Consider the following 18,675-nt stretch of genomic DNA (forward strand, 5'->3'; position numbering starts at 1 on the left):
GGGGTGGTCTCTGGGCAGAGACAGCGAGGGTACAGGCTTTGGCTTGACCTCTGAGGGCTGCATGCTCTCCAGGAGGGTCTCTCTGGGGCCCCGTGTGTTCATATTGGACTCACTGCTTACTAATCCACCTCTGGACCGGTTGCCACCAAGAAAGCTCCATCCTCGCGGGCGGCCCCTGCCTCAGCAGTGGCACAGGATGTAGCCTCTGCCCACCTTATTTCCTGGGGGGGTTTGGGAGCAGAGGACTGAGCTGAGGGCAGGGACTGAACTTCCAACTTCTCTGCCTGCCTCTTTCGCCATAAATGTTTGCTCTTGTAATCAAGTGTCTTTTTTGCTGTGCCTCAATAATGGGGCCCCTGTGGAAGGATGCGTGCCCAACCCTACAGGTGAGGGCGTGGCTGGTTGAGTGGCCGTCGGAGGGATGTCTGAAATCATTGGTCAAGCGTGTGTGTGCTGGAGAGTTGGTTTGAAAACTTCCTCAGCTTTTTCTTGCCATTTGGCCTTGGTCATATCACAGGCCCCGAGTTTCAAGTGGCCCATTTGTACAACAGGGGTGATGAATGTCTACTCTCTCACACTCTGGTTGTGAGCATTGAGAGAGAATGCATATGGTCAACATAATGAATGATGGCACAGTGCCTAGCACATTCCAAAAGCTCAAATGTTAGTAGATATTTATTCTACTGTTGAAATGTAAGCACCATTTGCCCCTGCCTACTTCTTTTTGCCTCCAGTTACCTTGGGCCTATGCCTAGAATTTGCCCTTCTCCTGTCCCGAGCCCCAAACCTTGTCTTTCAGGATGTGTAGAGGGTCTCTTCTGAGAAGCTCTGTGTCACCTCATCCACATTCTCCCATCTATTTACAAATACGTCTTTTTTAAATATGTTTTTTATTGATTTCACAGAGAGGAAGGGAAAGGGAGAGGGAGAGAGAAAAACATCAATGATGAGAGAGAATCATTGATCGGCTGCCTCCTGCATGCCCCCTACTGGGGATCAAGCCTGCATCCCCGGCATGTGCCCTTGACCAGGAATCAAACCATGACCTCCTGGTTCATGGGTCGACACTCAACCACTGAGCCACACCGGCTGGGCCAAATATGTCTTTACTCCTTCCCCAATAACTGGACTATCAACTTCCTGGGTAAAGGCTATGATGCCTGACTCTAATATCTGCACTCCCACCAGGGCCTGGTAGGCTTACAGTAGACCCCTAATAAATGTCAGGTGAATAAAGGAGAGTACATGTGTGTATTTGCTTTTTGGGTGTTGTCTGTGTATACGTTACTGTAGTGAGTTCAAGTCTTTATGCGCATCTCACGGAGTGTTTATAGTTGTGTGTGTGCTGAGGGCTTGTTTCCAGGTGTGCCAGATGATGACAGTTTGTGTCTGTTTCTGAGACTGAGTGCATGTTTGTGTGGTTCCGTCTGTGATAGCGCATCTGTGGTTCTTTCTGATGGGGTGGATGTCCATTTGTGTCCCTGTGATGGATTCTGGGCAGCTATTTCTGAACGATGTCATTGCGTGTATGCCTGTGGGTATATGCATGTCTGTGACTGGATCTATCTGTGTCTGTTTTGTGACACTGCCTATCTATGTGGTTCTATCACATATATATGTTTGCCTTTGCAGCAGTGCACGTGTGTCTCGAGCATCTGTGTGGCTTCCTGTGACAGACTCTGGGACAGTACAAGTCTTTATGTGACAGTGCACATTTGACGGTGCCAGTGCCTTTGTGACAAGTTCTGGTGGTGTGTCTGATGGACATTTCTGTGTCATTGTCACATGGTAATGTTGGTCTACGTGAATCTCTCCGGAGTGCCTGTCTTCCTGTGACTGTATCTCTGTGTCATTCTGGGACATGACTCTCTGGCAGCATGCCTGCCTGACAGTGGATGTAGCTCTTTGTGACAGTGCATGTCTGCATGTGTGTCTAGGACAAGTTTACACGAATGTGGTGATACGTATTTGTGTATATCTCATATGGTACTTCCATGTGTGTCTCTTTGGAGTGCATGTCTGTCTTCCTGCAGCATGAGGCCCGACTCTGTTTTTCTCAAATTTGTGACTAAGGGTATTTTACCACCTCTCAGCCCCTGTCTCTCACCTGGAGCACACCCCCAAGCCACCACCACTCTGGCTTGCTCCCCCATCTCAAGAACCGCCCCCCCCCCCCCGCCCGCCCTTCCAGATTCTGGACCTGCTGACTGGGCTCAGAGCTGGCTGGGTTTAACCAGGTCTAAGTTAATAACTCCAAAAACACCCCCACAGGCCGCCTCTCTATGATGCTGCCTTTGACCAGCATGCTCTTGTTGTAGTGGTCAGGGGGTTACCCTCCCTGGCAGCTGAACAGGATCTTCCAGGATCCCTGGCTTCAGTTTCAGGGCAGAGGCCATGGGTCGCCTAACCTAGAGGACCCTTGTCCATGGTGAGGAGCACCCTTCCGAGACGGGGTTCTGGATAGCCACTGGCCCAGATTCTTAGAAGCTGGGCCTGGCGTTATCTCCGTGCTAATCTTGAGGCAGCAGCAAACCAACTTCCTAGGAAAGGAGGGGGTGCAGCTTTTTTTTAAGTTTTTATCTATATATACATATACGCACATATATAAAAACAACCAAAACAAATGCAGTTGCTGCAAAGGGATTCCCAGAACCGGTTTCCTCTTCGCGCGCGCCCCCTCATTTGCATGCAGACCCCGCCCCCACGGAAGATCCGGGCGCGTATTTGCATAAGGGGGTGCTTGAGACCTGGAGGGTGGTATGCAAATAAGGGCAGGCTCCGATTGGCTGGGGTACAGCAGGTGCCGCGTCCGGATTGATCAAAGCCAAGTGGGCGGGGCCGTCGCTCTGAGCGACTCTCTCGGGAGGCGCGTGCCCCGGCTCAGTAGCGTTGGGGCTGGCGAGCGCGACGAATCAGAGCATTGCGCCGTCTGTGGGCGCTTCTGGGCCACCGGCTTCTCCGCCTTCCACCCTGGCGCCCCCAAGTCCTGGCTCCCCATCCTCGCTGCCCAGGGCGTCGACGCCCTGCGGGCTCAGCGGGCTCAATCTGCGCAGCGCCTCCTCCATGTTGAGCAAACCTCTCCAGGGGCTTGCGGTGGCCCCCGTGACCCCCACACCGCCGCCAGGTGAGCGAGGCTTCTTTACCGCTACCAGGCCGGGCGGGCTGAGACGATGGAGGGCGACCCGGGGTGGGAAGAAGGGGGGAGGGTCGCGGCGGGGGCTTAGCACGCGGCCACCCTGACTTCCTCGCCTCTGCCTGCGTAGGAGGCAAGGATCGGGAAGCGTTCGAGGCCGAGTACCGACTTGGCCCCCTGCTGGGAAAGGGGGGCTTTGGCACAGTCTTCGCAGGACATCGCATCACCGACCGGCTCCAGGTATCCGCCACGAGGATCTGGGGAGGGTCAGGTGTGCGTGTGGCGGGGGCGGGAGGCCCGCGGCTGGGCTTCTGATTGACTGGGAACGATCCCACAATATGTGTAAGGTCAGGTCCGAAGAGCCGGCACCCGGCTTGCGGGGGGCGTTCGAACGCGCGCCGGTGTGAGTGCGTGTGTGGCTACTCAGGTGGGCGTGTGGGGGAGGGGCAGGGATTCGGGAGGGCCGGAGAGTGAAACAGGGAGCGGGGGTTCCGAAGGACCCTAGACCCCGGGATCCAGGGGACGTGTACATGTGTGTGAAGGTGGGGACCCAGAGCTGAGATTTGGGGGATTGGGGAGGCAAGGTCTCCAGCATGGAATCTTGAGGACCAGGACCCCGGGACACAGTCGGGCATCTTGGGGCTGGATTTGGAAGATGGAGCGCTTGGGTGGGAAGAAATTTGGAGCTCGGAACCTGGGCTGCGAGGTTCTGGGCTTGAGAACGGAGCCCGGAGCCGAGGGCGGAGGGCGGTGGGAGAGGTGAACTTGGTCCTGGGGACTTGGCGGGCCAGGGAGAAGTCCCCGGCTCCTTGGGGGTCGTGGTGTGGGGTGGTTGGGGCCACAAAGACTAGGATGAGGCTCAGGACTGAGAAGGAAGGACCTGGGGGTCATCTTCCAGCCCCTTAACCCCAGCCCGCTTCTCCAGGTGGCCATCAAAGTGATCCCCCGGAATCGCGTGCTGGGCTGGTCCACCCTGGTGAGTATCTTCGGAGCCCTGCCTGACCTGGTGGCGCCATAGCTGACGATGGGCTCACTCGCCCCCTTGCCTCTCTATGGCTTGTTCGCCTCCCTGGGCCCTGCTACTGACGAGATCACTCCTCCCAGCCCGTGTTTACTCCCCTGCAGTGACATCTACACCTCCACACAATTCTGACTCACCCTGGTTCCCCCAGAGCCCTGGATTCTCCCCTCCAGCCCCCCTCTCTCGTCCTCCCTCCAAATGCTGCCTCAGGGGCTGCCCGCAGGGCATGCTGGTGGGAAAAGGGGGGGCAGAGGTCACTGGTTGCCATAGTGACGGTGGCTGCTTCTGTGCCGTTAGCGCGCTAACGGACGGCAGGGCGGGTCTGGGCCAGTTGTAAATGCGGGAGCGCCCCCTGGCGGGGTCTGGGGAGGTGCGCCTGCGCAGTAGCGGCATTTTCATCGCCGTGAGAAAAACCTGTCTGCAGCTGTGCAAGTCGGTGGCGTGGCCAGCAGAGGGCCCCATCTCGGGCAGAAAGGCTGCTTCTGAAGGTCCTTGCACCCACGTGGGTTTTTTTAGAGGGGCGGCTTTTGTGGCCAGTAACATTCATGCCCTGTATTGAGTACCAAGGTATGCCCCAGGTTTTGCTTCATCATAAAAAGCTTACTGTATTCCACGTCCCACTAATCACTTTCATTCAACCTGGTTCTAGATGCTTGGTAACAGTAAAAAAAAAAAAAATGCCGTGATAACATTGAGTTCTTAATGTGTGCCTGTTCCTTTACAATCGCTCACTTTCAGCTATTTAACCAAAGTATATTGAGGACCTGCTATGTCCCAGGCACAAGTCTAGGCACTAGGGAAAATGTTACCTTTATTGAAAGCTCGGTTTGTGGTAGCTTCTTTTCTACTAATTGCTTTCACCTATTGAACACATACCATGTATTGAGCCCTACCCTGTTACCAGGCACTGTGCTAGTGCTTGAGCTATGTCAGTGAGCAAAACAGAAACCATTACACAGTAATGGTATTTATTTAGTGCTAACTCGGGGCCAGATGCTATGCTGTAAAGTGCTTTCATCTCTTTCACACTTACTGAGCACCTACTGTGCATAGGGTACTGTTCTAAACTCTTTGGAGATGTCCATGAACAAAACAGATAAAATATTCCATAATACAGTCTTTCTTTATGAACCACTTTTACCCCTGGCCAATTTAGCTCAGTGGTTACAGTTTCCGCCGGTGGAACAAAGGGTCTCAGGGTTTGATTCCCGGTCAAGGGCACTGTACCTCAGTTGCAGGTTCACTCCCCGGCCCCTGTTGTGAGTGGCAGGTGACCAATCTGTGTGTCTAATGTTAATGTTTCTCCCCATCCCTCCACTCTAAAAAAGTCAATGGGAAAAATACCCTCCTCGGGCGAGGATTTAAAAAAAAATTAAAAAGAAACACTTTTATCTGCTCTTGAAATATTCACGGAACTCCTGTTACATGCCAGAGATGTACAGGCTTTTGGCTTTAATCACCTTCCCAATGGTCTGTGTGAGTCTGAGCCCCTAAGATGAGGAGACGGACCCCGGGAAGGAAGTGGTTTGCTCAAAGCCACATAGTTAGGCGGTTGAGGGGCTATGATTTTTAAGTTCAGGCCCGAAGTCAGCCTCAGAGCTACTGGCCTAATGCCTGTGTCCTCTTCTCTCTCCGTTTCCTCCCACAGTCAGAGTCGGTCACGTGCCCACTGGAAGTAGCACTGCTATGGAAGGTGGGTGCAGGTGGTGGACACCCTGGTGTGATCCGCCTGCTTGACTGGTTTGAGACCCCAGAGGGCTTCATGCTGGTCCTGGAGCGGCCTTTGCCTGCCCAGGATCTCTTCGACTACATCACAGAGCAGGGCCCGCTGGGGGAAGAACGGAGCCGCTGCCTCTTCGCCCAGGTAGTGGCAGCAGTTCGGCACTGCCACACCCGTGGGGTTGTTCATCGTGACATCAAGGATGAGAACATCCTGATAGACCTCCGCCGAGTCTCTATCAAACTCATTGATTTTGGTTCTGGTGCCCTGCTTCATGATGAACCCTACACTGACTTTGATGGTAAGGCTTTTGTAAATCTCAGTGGGGGGATTTTTTTACCTTTTTATGGACTCTTGACCTTTGATCTCCAGGGCTGGGGTATAACCCTTGACCTACATTGTAACTTTATAAGGTTCTTGATTTTTAATATTGAGGCCTTGCCCTCTGTTAAAGCCCATCTTCTCACAGTGCCCTGACCTTGTTCTGGGCTTTTATTCTGGTGAGGGGATCCTGTTTCCTGGTAAGGGTAGCCTAACGTTACTTTTAAGTGCTTTTGTTCTATGAGGGGACTCTGTCGTCTTTAAGTGCTCTTAAAGAGCCCCTACTGTGGTGACAGGACTAGACTTCCTGGGTGGGGGTGGGGGGTGGAAATAAGGGCATTATCCAAGAATGGTCTAACCTCTGGCTTCTATGCAGGGACGAGGGTATACAGCCCCCCGGAGTGGATCTCTCGTCACCAGTACCATGCCCTCCCGGCCACTGTCTGGTCACTGGGTATCCTTCTCTATGACATGGTATGCGGGGACATTCCCTTCGAGAGGGACCAGGAGATTTTGGAGGCTGAGCTCCACTTCCCTGACCATGTGTCCCCAGGTGAGGCCCTCACTAGCCCTAGCCCAGTGGACTCCATACCTCCCAGGGACTGGTGACCCCAACTAACTGCCAATTTCCTGTGTGTTTTCGTCCTGCAGACTGTTGTGCCCTAATCCGCCGGTGCCTGGACCCTAAACCTTCTGCTCGACCCTCATTGGAGGAGATCCTGGTGGATCCCTGGATGCAGACACCAGCTGAGGATGCACCCCCCGACACCCCGAAAGGGGGTTCTGCCCCTTTGGCCTGGTCCCTGCTGCCCTAGTTTGGGTTGTCCCCTGGTCATGCCACAGGGATAGAAGGACATCTGTTGATCTGGTTTTACAGGTCATTAAAAATCCAGTGTTACTAGGGTCAGAGATTGGGGATCAGGGGTCAGAAAACAAGCCAAGTCTGCCCAGTCCCCATCCCAATCCTGTTAAGGAGCCTTCCCCCCCCAGAATTTGTGGTTTCTTATTCTGGAGGTGGGGGGGCTTCCTTGCTTCTCATTTTACTAAGTAATGTTTGTTTGAAGTTAATTCCATTCTGAGCCCCGGGAATCTGTGTTACAGCCCTTACACTGGCACCTCCTGCCTGCTACACCACACAGACTTAGTTGAAATGCTCTAACTTGGGCACAAGGGTGCTTTTGTTGGAATACCCCAGCAGCTCTTATTTTAGTCAAGGGACTGTTTCTTCTAGCTTAGGTTAAGGTTCCATGTTCAGTCAAGCTGCTTGCCTACCTCAGCCCAGGGTTGATTATTCTGGGGGAGGTAATGCCCTATTGTTATCCTAGGGCTTGTTTTTTTTTTTCTTTATTTTTTCTTCCTTTTTTTTTTTTTTTTGGTGAAGGGACCCTACTCTGTTATTCCAAGTGCTCTTATTCTGGTGAGGAGAAAACCCTACTTCCAAGATTTGGGAAGGAATGGGAGATGGACACCACCAGAGTCCACTAGGATGGGTTGGATGGTTTTTGGGGGGGATAGGGTGGGGGAATTAAGTCTTGTTGTTTGTTCTCCTAGGGCCTCCCCCTCCACCTTTTTTGGATTCTTGCTGCCTCCTTCTGAGCCAGGATTGTCCAGTTGCTGAAATGTAAATACTTATGTATTCGGAGGAAGGGAGCTCCAACTGTGTCATCCTCTCCCTTCCCCACATGCCTGGATTATTTAAAAAGCCATGTGTGGAAACCCACTATTTAATAAACGTAATAGAATCACAAGTGACTGGCCGGTTGTGGTTGCAGTGAGGCGGCTGTGAAGCATCTGCGGCGTGCTGAGCCCAGAGGGAGGTGGAGTGGATCTCACCTCTGCCCTCGGGGAGCCTGTCTTGTGGTGCCATCCTAAAGATCTCTTCCGGGTTCACCCAAAACTATTGACAGCGCCCCTTCCCCAGCTCTTACGTAATGACCACTGTGTGCAGGAGGGCTCCATTGGACACAGATACTGAAGATGGTGGGAACACCTCCCTGATTAAAGATGGCTAGCTTATGGGCAGGACAAAATGTCCTCCCTCCAATCCAATCTCATGGGAAAAGAAAAGCCCTTTGAGGGCGAGGGTGAGGGTGGGGCTAGATTTGAGGGCAGAGTGGGATTCTTACCAGCCCTTGATTTCTAACACCTGTTTGGCCCTTACCTTTTCCCCCCTCCCTTTTACCCTTAAGTGCTCATCTCCCTCCCTTAATTCTTGACTTCCCTTCCCTATTCTATCTTGTTTTCACTTGTTCACGCAGCTGTACCTTCTCTTGCCCTGCTCTCAAAAGCTAACCTGTAAGCCCCTCGCCTGCAGGCTTACCGGTCCACTTAGTTCCTTCTCCATCTCAGTGTTGGCTTCCTTTCCCTCCCTTCTCTGGCTCCATTAGATTCTCCTGTGCCTTTGCATTTGTATATTCTCAACTGCCCTGATTAGATTACCTGGCTGACCTGCACCTGCCCCGCCTCCTCAAACATCAGTTTGCTCCCAAAAAGCCCGGAGGCGCGCAGAGGGGGTGGGTCCTGTCTTGGAGAGGGGAAAGAGAAACCAGTCCAACCAGGAAAGACCTGGTTTTGGTTTGGAAAGCGCCGTGCCACCCGAAGACCATGCCAATAAAGAATCGAGCTAGGAGCGGGGCAACCGAACCAATGAGACGAGGAGACGGGATGGGCGGGTGATCTGGAAAGCGGGATCAATGAAGAGGGCGGGTGTGGTACCGGGAAGAGGGGGGGGGGCTGAGCTGGCCGCACGCGCGATCTCCCTGTCACGTGGAATCCAGGTCCCGGGGCTTCAAAACTGGGCGATCGGGACCAGACGAGGAAAACCACTGCTCTGGCCGGCCCGTCCCTCGTCCGAGCTTACCCTAGACGCCCGGAAGCGGAAGTGCCAGACACGGAAGTGGCCTGCTGTTGCCGAGGGGACGGGCCAGGCAGATGCCAACATGGCAGCGGTTGGGTCTGGCTGTTCCACCGCGGCGGCCGGGCCTGGGGTGGTCTCCGCGGGGGCCTTGGAGCCCGGGACCATGAGCGCGGGTGAGGCAGGCCGTGGCCAAGCGGCCGGCGGCGGGGCAGGGGCAGGATCGCTGGGGGATGTCAGGAAGGTGCATGGCTGGAGCGAGAGGGAGCATCCCATATGGACCGGCCAATGTGTGCAGCGGGGGTGAGGATGGGTGGGGAGGGAAGAAGGAGCAGACCGTGGTGAGTGTGTTGGAGGGTGGGAGCCATCGATCCCGAGGGTGATGAGGGGAGTTCCTTCTGCACAGGGAGAGCAGAGGCTATGTTGAGTCTAGGGGGGTATTTCCTCGTGGGGGGGCTAAGACCATTCTGAGTGTGTGTGCGGGTCCTTCCTTAGGGAAAGGAGAGACCATTCCGAGGGTGGGAGAGTTTCTTCTTCATAGAAGGGACAGGCTATTCTGGGTGGAGATTCTTCCTTATAAAAGGACAGGGGCTATTGTGAGTTAGGGTGGGGCAGGTCCTTATGTGATTTAGAGAGTCCATTTTGGGGATGGGGATGTCCTTCATTATATGGGGAGCAGGCCATCTGGGGGTCCCCTCCCAATGGAGGTTTATTATATGTTGGAGTGAAGGGGGGGGGGGCAGTCCTGCCTTATCTGGCAGAGAACGGACGTTCTGAGGGTGCCAGGCTCTTCCTTATAGCCAGGATTGTTCATTGTGGGAGTAAAACAAGGACTAATTCTCGGCCGGAGGTAGAGGAATGCAGTGGTTGGAGGACTGGACCATGTGGAGTCAAGGGAAATGTCCTTATATCATTGAAGGAAGCAGACCGTTTTTGGTGAAGTAATCCTTGATTATGTGGGGCTCAATCCTTGGGACAGTGTGGGAATCAGATCTTATTTGTCAGATTATTGGGGGTCAGAAAGAATCTGTCCTCATGGGAGGGAGGGGTTGGAGAGACCCTTCTGAGTGTGGAAGAATAAAATCATCTCTTAGTTGGGAGAAAGGCTGTTGCTTAGGCAGCGAACCTGCTTTATACAGTGGTCTCATTCCCTGTATCAGAGTATCATTCTTTACATGGAACAGCCCCTCATTAAATAGAAGCAGCATCCCATAGAAAGCTTCAGTTAGCTCATCCATAAAATGGGAATCCTTATAGTTCCTTCAGAGATCAGAGCAACATTGGGGTCTGTTGTAATCCTTATAAATCCCTTAGCCCAGTGATAGGCGCACAGTAAGCACTCAATAAATGTTGAGACTGTAGTTGCTATTTTTTTCTGGGAGAGAGTTGCTTCTCAGGGGAAGCAAGGTGACCATTTCCTAACACCCAGAAGGATTCCAGGTATGGGCCTGACCCACTTCTACCTTTCTGGATCTTCTTCCTGCGACCCTCCTCGGGTTAGGATGGGCAGGCAGAGGGAGGAGAAAGCAGTGGTGGCCAGGAGGATCCCGGTTGAAAAGGGGGAGGGGAGGGGAGTGGGATGGCTATGCCCCAAGCAGCTTCTGACACCTTCTTCACCTTTGCTCCTTCCGTTCCCCACAGCTCACCGGCGCCTCAAATACATATCCCTAGCCGTGCTGGTGGTTCAGAATGCCTCCCTCATCCTCAGCATCCGCTACACCCGCACGCTGCCTGGCGACCGCTTCTTTGCCACCACTGCTGTGGTTATGGCCGAGGTGCTCAAAGGTCTCACCTGCCTGCTGCTACTCTTCGCACAGAAGAGGGGTATGAGCCAGGGAGGGGGGCTGTACCGGAGTTGTCCGGTAGGATTCTGCGTGTGTGTGTGTGTGTGTGTGTGTGTGTGTGTGTGTGTGTGTAGACCTACACCCACATGGAGGGTTTGCTGGGGTAATACCTCTGACTCTGTAGAACGGCCTGGGAAGTGTGTAAGTACAGCCAAGCTGCCTTGTTCCTCCAGCTATGAGTAGCTCCGTCTACACTTTTGTACCCCAAACCCTGTATGAGGGAGCCAGTCTGTGCCCGTCAATGGCAGGTGAGCCTCACATGATGATTTAGTTAGTTCTCTTTAACTTTTTATTACGAGGAGCTTCAAACACAAGGCCAGAGAGAATGATCAAATAGGAAAATATCCATGTACCCATCACCCAGATTCAACAATTATCAACTGATAGCCACTCTGCTATTAACCTTTTGCACTCGGATGTCGAGTGTGACGCGACACGGTTAGCATTAGAATAAAGGAATCGAGAAAAAAGCAAGCGAGTGCAAAGGGTTAAACAGTGTCAGTGAGCCCTAGCCGGTTTGGCTCAGTGGATAGAGAGCATCGGCCCTCGGATTGAAGGGTCCTAGGTTCGATTCCGGTCAAGGGCATGTACCTCACTTGCAGGCTCCATCCCAGGGAGGCAACCAGTCAGTGTGTCTCCCTCACACTGATGTTTCTCTGTCTCTCTCCCTCCCTTCCACTCTCTCTAAAATCAATGAGAAAATATCCTCAGGTGAGGATTACTAAAAAACAAAACAAAAAAACAATCAGCGTCAGTGACTATCCCCTCACTGCCAATCTGTATGTCTGCCTACCTATGCCCCCCACCTTATTATATTGAACTACAGTAACTCCTCAATGTCATCAATAGGTTCAGCAACTTTAAATGAAACAATGTATAATGAAACCAGTTTTACCACAGGCTAATTGATACAAATGAGTTAAGTTCATAGGCATTTCGATAGTTATAACACAATAACATTAAAGAAAACAATGTTATTTGAGGGCCTGCCCTATGTTCCACATGAAGTATTTTTTTAAATAGGCTTTTTGTTGATTTCAGAGAGGAAGGGAGAGGTAGAGAGATAGAAACATCAATGATGAGAGAGAATCATGGATCGGCTGCCTCCTGCGTGGCCCCTACTGGGGATCGAACCCGAAACCCAGGCATGTGCCCTTGACTGGAATCAAACCTGGGACCCTTCAGTCCACAGGCCGACGCTCTATCCGCTGAGCCTAACCAGCGAGGGCGTCATAAACATTTTTAAAAATGTATTTGAGTCAAGTTTTTTTATTGAATTTATTGGGGTGACATCGGTTAATAAAATTATATAGGTTTAAGGAATACAGCAATTCTGTATTACATCATCTGTATATTGTCTCTTCACCACCCCAAGTCAAGTCTCTTTCCATCACCATTTATCCCCCCTTTACCATCTCCAACCTCTCCCCACCCCCCCTTTTCCTCTGGTAATCATCATACTATTGTTTGTCTAGACCCACAGTCAGCAAACTGTGGCTCGAGAGCCACATGCGGCTCTTTGGCCCCTTGAGTGTGGCTCTTCCACAAAATACCACGGCCTGGGCGAGTCTATTTTGAAGAAGTGGCATTAGAAGAAGTTTAAGTTGAAAAAATTTGGCTCTCAAAAGAAATGTCAATCGTTGTACTGTTGATATTTGGCTCTGTTGACTAATGAGTTTGCCGACCACTGGTCTAGAGTCTAGACGGTGTTTTTGTTTGTTTGTTTATTAATCCTTCACCTTTTTCACCCAGCTGCCCACCACCCTCCCCTCTGACAGCTGTCAATGTGTTTTCTGTAGGAGTGGTTTTTTTAATATATTTTATTGATTTTTTACAGAGAGGAAGAGAGAGGGATAGAGAGTTAGAAACATCGATGTGAGAGAAACATCGATCAGCTGCCTCTTGCACACCCCCTACTGGGGATGTGCCCGCAACCAAGGTACATGCCCTTGACCGGAATCGAACCTGGGACCCTTGAGTCCGCAGGCCGACGCTCTATCCACTGAGCCAAACCGGTTTCAGCATGTAGGAGTGTTTGAGTCAAGTTTATACCAAGATCAGTGTCTTGTACTTGGTAATGTCTTCTGAGTTTGTTAACCTCTAGATTTCCCTCCAATTCATTCTCTCTCTCTCTCTCTCTCGTTAATTTGTTGAAGAAACCAGGTCATTTGTCTTGTAGACTTTGGGTAACCTAGATTTTGCTGACTGCCTCCCAGTAGTTCTATCCTCTGTATTTAACATGTTCTTCTATCCGCTGTATTTCCTATAAGGTAGCTTTATCTCCTAATTTAAACACCCCCCTGAAGGCCTTCTTCTTTAAAATGTTGCCAAGTCATTTCTCTATAAAGGCCTTGCATGTGGCTCTGCCCTCAGCACTTACATTGAACAAGACATTCTTACCCACTTCGTTAGCTCCAGGGCCCTGGGAGACAGCAGTTTAGGGACCTACCTGCTCTGCTCCTGATTGATTCTCAGACACTTTCTAGCGAACACTGCCTGGCAGGCCTTGCTGTGGCTGTGGAGGTGGGGTGTTAGCAGCGCAGACTTGCATCTTGCCCTCATGGGGCTGATCCATTAGATGGGGAGAAACAAATAGCTGCAGACTTAGTCATAGGCTTTCATCTCTTACCTACAGTTTCACACACACACCCCACTTTTCTTTTTTCTTTTTTTAAAATATATTTTATTGATTTTTTACAGAGAGTAAGGGAGAGGGATAGAGAGTTAGAAACATCGATGAGAGAGAAACATCTATCAGCTGCCTCCTGCACACTCCCTACTGGGGATGTGCCCGCAACCAAGGTACATGCCCTTGACCGGAATCGAACCTGGGACTCTTCAGTCCGCAGGCCGACGCTCTATCCACTGAGCCGAACTGGTTAGGGCTTCCCCACTTTCCTTTTCTCTGAATTTGGGGGTAAAGCTGGGCCTGACCTGATGTGGGGCTATTGATATATTTGTGTGTTTTTCTTTTTCTCATGTGGTGGGACTATGAATGCTTGATGATGGTGTGTAGCCCATTCATGTGGAGTGTGTTATATGAAGTATATAGTATTTTGACCATGTTATCTTTCTAACACCTGGAAATGTTTAAACACCCAAACACCTGGGCCCAGGAAATTCGGGTAAGGGGTTAGACATTGATCATTACTCCTGGGGTTAACGCTATGAAAGGCAAGGACAGGGAATGTGAGTGAGCATCGACAGGTCCCGTGATGATCTTGTGTAGTGGTTGGGTTTTCCCTGAGGTGTGACACTGAACTGCAAAAAAAGCGGGACGAGCTTTGCAAAGGCCTTATCATATAAGAAAATATCCCCATTGACTGATTGGCGCAGGTCCCAACCAGACTTTTCTGCTGAACAGTCCAGCGTGCGTATTTCCATGTGTCGGGGGTAACTGCTTGGTGTGTGTAGGGCTGACAGAAAGATGCAGCCAGGTGGGAGATGGCCCCTCGGGCAGCGTGCAGGCCAGTAAGGAGCTAGGTTAAGCCTACAAGTGGAGTGTAAAATCATCCGTATTTGATAAACAGCCTTCCGCCTACACTCCTTGGGCTTCTGCTAACCACCATCCTAGTTCATGCTGATGAGTTCGTTGTGCAGATGTGTGTGGAGTGCTTGCCCAGTCCCAGCGTGCAGAGGATCCCTGTCTTTGGTAGTCCGTGCTCAAAGGCTCTCCTCGCCCTAACCAGTTTGGCTCAGTGGATAGAGCGTCGGCCTGCGGACTCAAGGGTCCCAGGTTCGATTCCGGCCAAGGGCATGTACCTTGGTTGCGGGCACATACCCAGTAGTGGGTGTGCAGGAGGCAGCTGATTGATGTTTCTCTCTCATCGATGTTTCTAGCTCTCTATCCCTCTCCCTTCCTCTCTGTAAAAAATCAATAAAATATATATTTTTTAAAAATACAAATAATTGAAAAAAATAAAAGACTCTCCTCCGTCCACCAAGGTAACGTGAAGCATCTGGTCCTCTTCCTCCACGAGGCTGTCCTGGTCCAGTACGTGGACACATTCAAGCTCGCTGTGCCCTCTCTCATCTACACCTTGCAGAACAACCTCCAGTATGTTGCCATCTCCAACCTGCCAGCTGCCACTTTCCAGGTGAGCCCCAAGCCCAGCACGGCCCTGGAGGAACTGGCTGGGGTGGGGGTGGGGACGGGGGTGGGGCTGCAGAGAGCTGGATCTCTTATCACCTTTGGAATATCCGGGCAACTCCCTTGACTTCTGTTTCCTCATCCGTGAGAAATGGGCATGGAAATGGATTAAGCTACTCACTGGGATGCTGGGATGTTTAACCCTTTGCACTCGCTTGCTTTTTTCTCGATTCCTTTATTCTAATGCTAACCGTGTCGAGTCACACTCGACATCCGAGTGCAAAAGGTTAAAAGATATAATACCCGGGAAGAGCCCTTGGTTGGTGATAGATAAGCTTCAGGCTGTTTTCAGGCAGCCTTATGAAATGGTGAAAGAGCCTGGATTCAGGGGCCAGGCTGTCCAGGTTCAAATCCCAGCTCGATTTTCTAGCTGTGTGATGTGTGGTATTGGGTGAGTCACTTAAAATCCCTGATCCTTAGTTTGCCCATCTTTATTTTTTTTTTAATACCTATTTTTATTGATTTCAGAGAGGAAGAGAGAGGGAAAGACAGAAACATCAATGATGAGAATCATTGATCGGCTGCCTCCTGCATGCCCCCTAACTGGAAATCGAGCCTGCAACCCGGGCATGTGCCCTTGCCGGGAATGGAACCTGGGACCCTTCAGTCCGCAGGATGATGTTCTATCTGCTGAGCCAAACCGGCTAGGGCAGTTTTCTCGTCTTTAAATTAGACATTACAGTAGCACGCACTTCATACATGAGGATCAAATGAATGAAGTGCTTACACCCACACCCAGCACATAATTTGCTAATATTGTGTGGCGGACTCATTTGTATCAACAGGTATTGATCAAGACCTCCGTCATCAAGACCTCTACCATTCATTCATTACTTTCTGTGTGAGGCGTTTGACATACACCAGCCATATTTGACAGCAGATGTCAGGGCTCAGACAGGGCAAGTGCTTTCTCCCTCATTACACAGCCAGGAAGTGGGGTTGGGATGTGGGCTCGGGTGTGGCCGGGGACTTGTTGCACAGTCAACCTCCTGTGTACCTTCTGGGAGGAACCTCAGAGCAATTTAGCCATAACTGTCCATGGGCAGCAGCTGGAAATGTTTGCTGTTTTTATTGTCATCTACCCTGTCCCCCCGCCCCCCATTGTGCCTGGGGGCCCACGGTGGGTGCTGTCCCCCATGTGCACATGTTGGGGGTCAGCCGCACCTCTCAGTACCTTCCACATGCCACTCACAGGTGACGTACCAGCTGAAGATCCTGACCACAGCCCTGTTCTCCGTGCTCATGTTGAACCGCAGCCTTTCCCGGCTGCAGTGGGCTTCCCTCCTGCTCCTCTTCACGGGTGTCGCCATCGTCCAGGCACAGCAAGCCGGCGGCGGGGGCCCCCGGCCACTGGACCAGAACCCTGGGGTGGGCCTCGCAGCTGTCGTGGCCTCCTGTCTCTCCTCGGGCTTTGCAGGTGTCTACTTTGAGAAGATCCTCAAAGGCAGCTCGGGCTCCGTGTGGCTGCGCAACCTGCAGCTGGGCCTCTTCGGCACGCTGCTGGGCCTGCTGGGGCTCTGGTGGGCCGAGGGCGCCGCCGTGGCCCACCGGGGCTTCTTCTTCGGGTACACACCTGCTGTCTGGGGCGTGGTGCTCAACCAGGCCTTTGGCGGGCTGCTGGTGGCGGTCGTTGTCAAGTACGCTGACAACATCCTCAAGGGCTTTGCCACCTCCCTGTCCATCGTGCTGTCCACTGTTGCCTCCATCCGCCTCTTCGGCTTCCACGTGGACCCGCTGTTTGCCCTCGGCGCCGGGCTGGTCATCGGCGCCGTCTACCTCTACAGCCTTCCCCGAGGTGCCGCCAAAGCCATAGCTTCCGCTCCCACCGCTGCCTCTGGGCCCTGCACGCACCAGCAGCCTCCGGGGCAGCCGCCGCCACCGCAGCTGTCTTCCCACCGTGGAGACCTCAGCACGGAGCCCTTTCTGCCCAAGTCAGTGCTGGTGAAGTGAGGGCTGGCCACGGTGTGGGGACACAGGGAGGGGGACTGGGTGGAGGGTGTTGGGCATCTGCAGGACCCCAAGTTGCCCCTGGGGCCTGGCCCCTCGGGGGTCGAAGGTCTTTTATCCCAGGTCCTTGAGACTTTGGGAGGGGCTTGGGGCTGGGCGGGCGTTACATGAAGCCTTCCTTGTCCGCTGAAACCCCCCTCCCATGGAGGGGGGTTTAGAGCCACCTCCTCTGTCCCAGTCTTAACCCCTGTGAGGACCAGGTTGGGGAGGGTATTGTCATTTAAGGTCTTTTTATCTGCCTCCCTCCTTCAGCCAGAGGTGTCCTGTCTCATGCCTGGGAGACTCCCTCCCAGTCGTCCCTCTACCTTTATAAGGACAAATTGGACAAAAAAATCCTACAGCTCTTTAATAATGACTGATGCCTGCCTGTGGCGGTTCATTTCCCATAGCTCCAGGCCTGCTCCCCTTCACCCCCACGCTGGATCATGTTAGCAGCTCTTTTTGCGGCCTTCAGGCGGCTTCCCTGACACCGAGACCCCTGAAAGTGGGTCTCTTGTGGGACAGGTTGGGGTGAGAGCTGAGGTGTTGCATCCGCCTGGTCCAGAAATTGGGACTAGGTGGTTTTTAGTGGTTTGGGGGGATTTGTGTAATCAGATCATTGATGATCCAGGGTATTGGGAAAAGCAGGGAGGGAGGTCCCTGAAATGACTGAATCGAAGAGATACTGTCAGTTGCCAGATGCAGGGTTGTTTTCTGAGAGAAAAAAAATAAAGCTGCCAACCATACTCTTTGCTACCCCACTGGCTGAATGAGGCATCCTTAATTCATGGGTGTGTGTGTGGGGGGGGGTGTGTGTCTTAAAGTTGCTGAAATATGGAACTTGCCCCATGCGCTCCTCAAAGCTTATTAACCCCTTAACTGTCTCCCGGGTGTGTGTGTGTGTGTGTATGCGTGTGTGTGTGGGGAGGGGGGTGTCTGTGCCCATGCGCACGCTTGGGAGATGCCTGGGCTGTCTTTGCTATGTGTACATAGGGCCGTTGGACCTTTATTTTTGATTAACTTGTTCTGATTTTTTTGTTTTCTAAGGAACTGTAATGAATCAATGTCAGAATACCTAATGCCAAATAAAGATGTTGTATTTATTTAGTCCACGTGTAGCTTTCTGACCCAGGGGACCTGGCTCTCTACACATGGGCTCCATTACTAACCCCAGGATTACCAGCCTCATTGCTGTCACCCTCGCTTGCTCAGGATGCCTGCCTGCCTGCCAGCCCACCCCACCCCAGCTTTCTATGTTTTTCTTTCCTTCCCATTCCCACCACAGGTTGCTCACCAAGGTGAAGGGTTCGTAGCTGCTGGGACTGAAGACGCTGGCCTGGCCTCGTCCTCCCTTCTTGCCCTGGCACAGCCAGGACCAAACTCTGATCAGTATTAGGGGTGGGGGGAGACGGACACCGATCCCCCCTGTCCCCGCCGCCCCCCACCCCCACCCCCACACAGGGCTGATACACCTAAACTGTCTGATAAGGAGGGTCCAGATAGCAACCACCTCAGCCTCTAGCCCCTGCTGCCCCCATATGTCCCTGCCACCCCCCCCCCCCCGCCCACAGTATTTCTTAGGTGAGTTTTTGCAAATAAACTGCTTTGCGTCTTGCCACCTTGGGTTGGAAAGCCTCAAAAATGCA

At 52.3% G+C, this 18,675-nt stretch overlaps 2 protein-coding genes across 4 annotated transcripts; both read left to right on the top strand.

The window, feature by feature from the left end:
* The first annotated feature begins 112 nt into the window (after window positions 1-112).
* Window positions 113-7,988, top strand: PIM2 (Pim-2 proto-oncogene, serine/threonine kinase). The gene is made up of 6 exons (XM_079764879.1): window positions 113-3,124; window positions 3,264-3,373; window positions 4,059-4,109; window positions 5,803-6,175; window positions 6,572-6,748; window positions 6,847-7,988. The coding sequence occupies exons 1-6, from the start codon at window positions 3,064-3,066 to the stop codon at window positions 7,008-7,010; spliced, it is 936 nt and encodes a 311-aa protein (XP_079621005.1). The 5' UTR covers window positions 113-3,063; the 3' UTR covers window positions 7,011-7,988.
* Window positions 7,989-9,092: 1,104 nt separating this feature from the next.
* SLC35A2 (solute carrier family 35 member A2) lies at window positions 9,093-18,607 on the top strand (the record flags this gene model as incomplete). 3 transcript variants are annotated; one of them, XM_079765531.1, is made up of 5 exons in its annotated part: window positions 9,093-9,225; window positions 10,691-10,873; window positions 14,839-14,990; window positions 16,828-16,974; window positions 18,315-18,607. In XM_079765531.1, the coding sequence occupies exons 1-5, from the start codon at window positions 9,135-9,137 to the stop codon at window positions 18,423-18,425; spliced, it is 684 nt and encodes a 227-aa protein (XP_079621657.1). In that variant the 5' UTR covers window positions 9,093-9,134. The 3 variants fall into 3 exon arrangements, with proteins under 3 accessions (XP_079621657.1, XP_079621655.1, XP_079621656.1); XM_079765529.1 differs by having other exon boundaries at window positions 16,238-16,974; window positions 18,315-18,603; XM_079765530.1 differs by lacking the exon at window positions 18,315-18,607 and adding an exon at window positions 18,077-18,137 and having other exon boundaries at window positions 16,238-16,974.
* Between the last annotated feature and the right edge of the window lie 68 nt (window positions 18,608-18,675).

This window comes from Cnephaeus nilssonii, assembly GCF_951640355.1.
Source record: "Cnephaeus nilssonii genome assembly, chromosome: X".
Taxonomy (NCBI): Eukaryota; Metazoa; Chordata; class Mammalia; order Chiroptera; family Vespertilionidae; genus Cnephaeus; species Cnephaeus nilssonii.

Excerpts from the sequence above, each read along its gene's own strand:
- PIM2 (XM_079764879.1), top strand. The coding sequence starts at position 3,064 with ATGTTGAGCAAACCTCTCCAGGGGCTTGCGGTGGCCCCCGTGACCCCC. Across the intron at positions 4,110-5,802 it reads TGCTGGGCTGGTCCACCCTG|TCAGAGTCGGTCACGTGCCC; the intron begins GTGAGTATCTTC and ends TTCCTCCCACAG. Across the intron at positions 6,749-6,846 it reads CCCTGACCATGTGTCCCCAG|ACTGTTGTGCCCTAATCCGC; the intron begins GTGAGGCCCTCA and ends TTCGTCCTGCAG.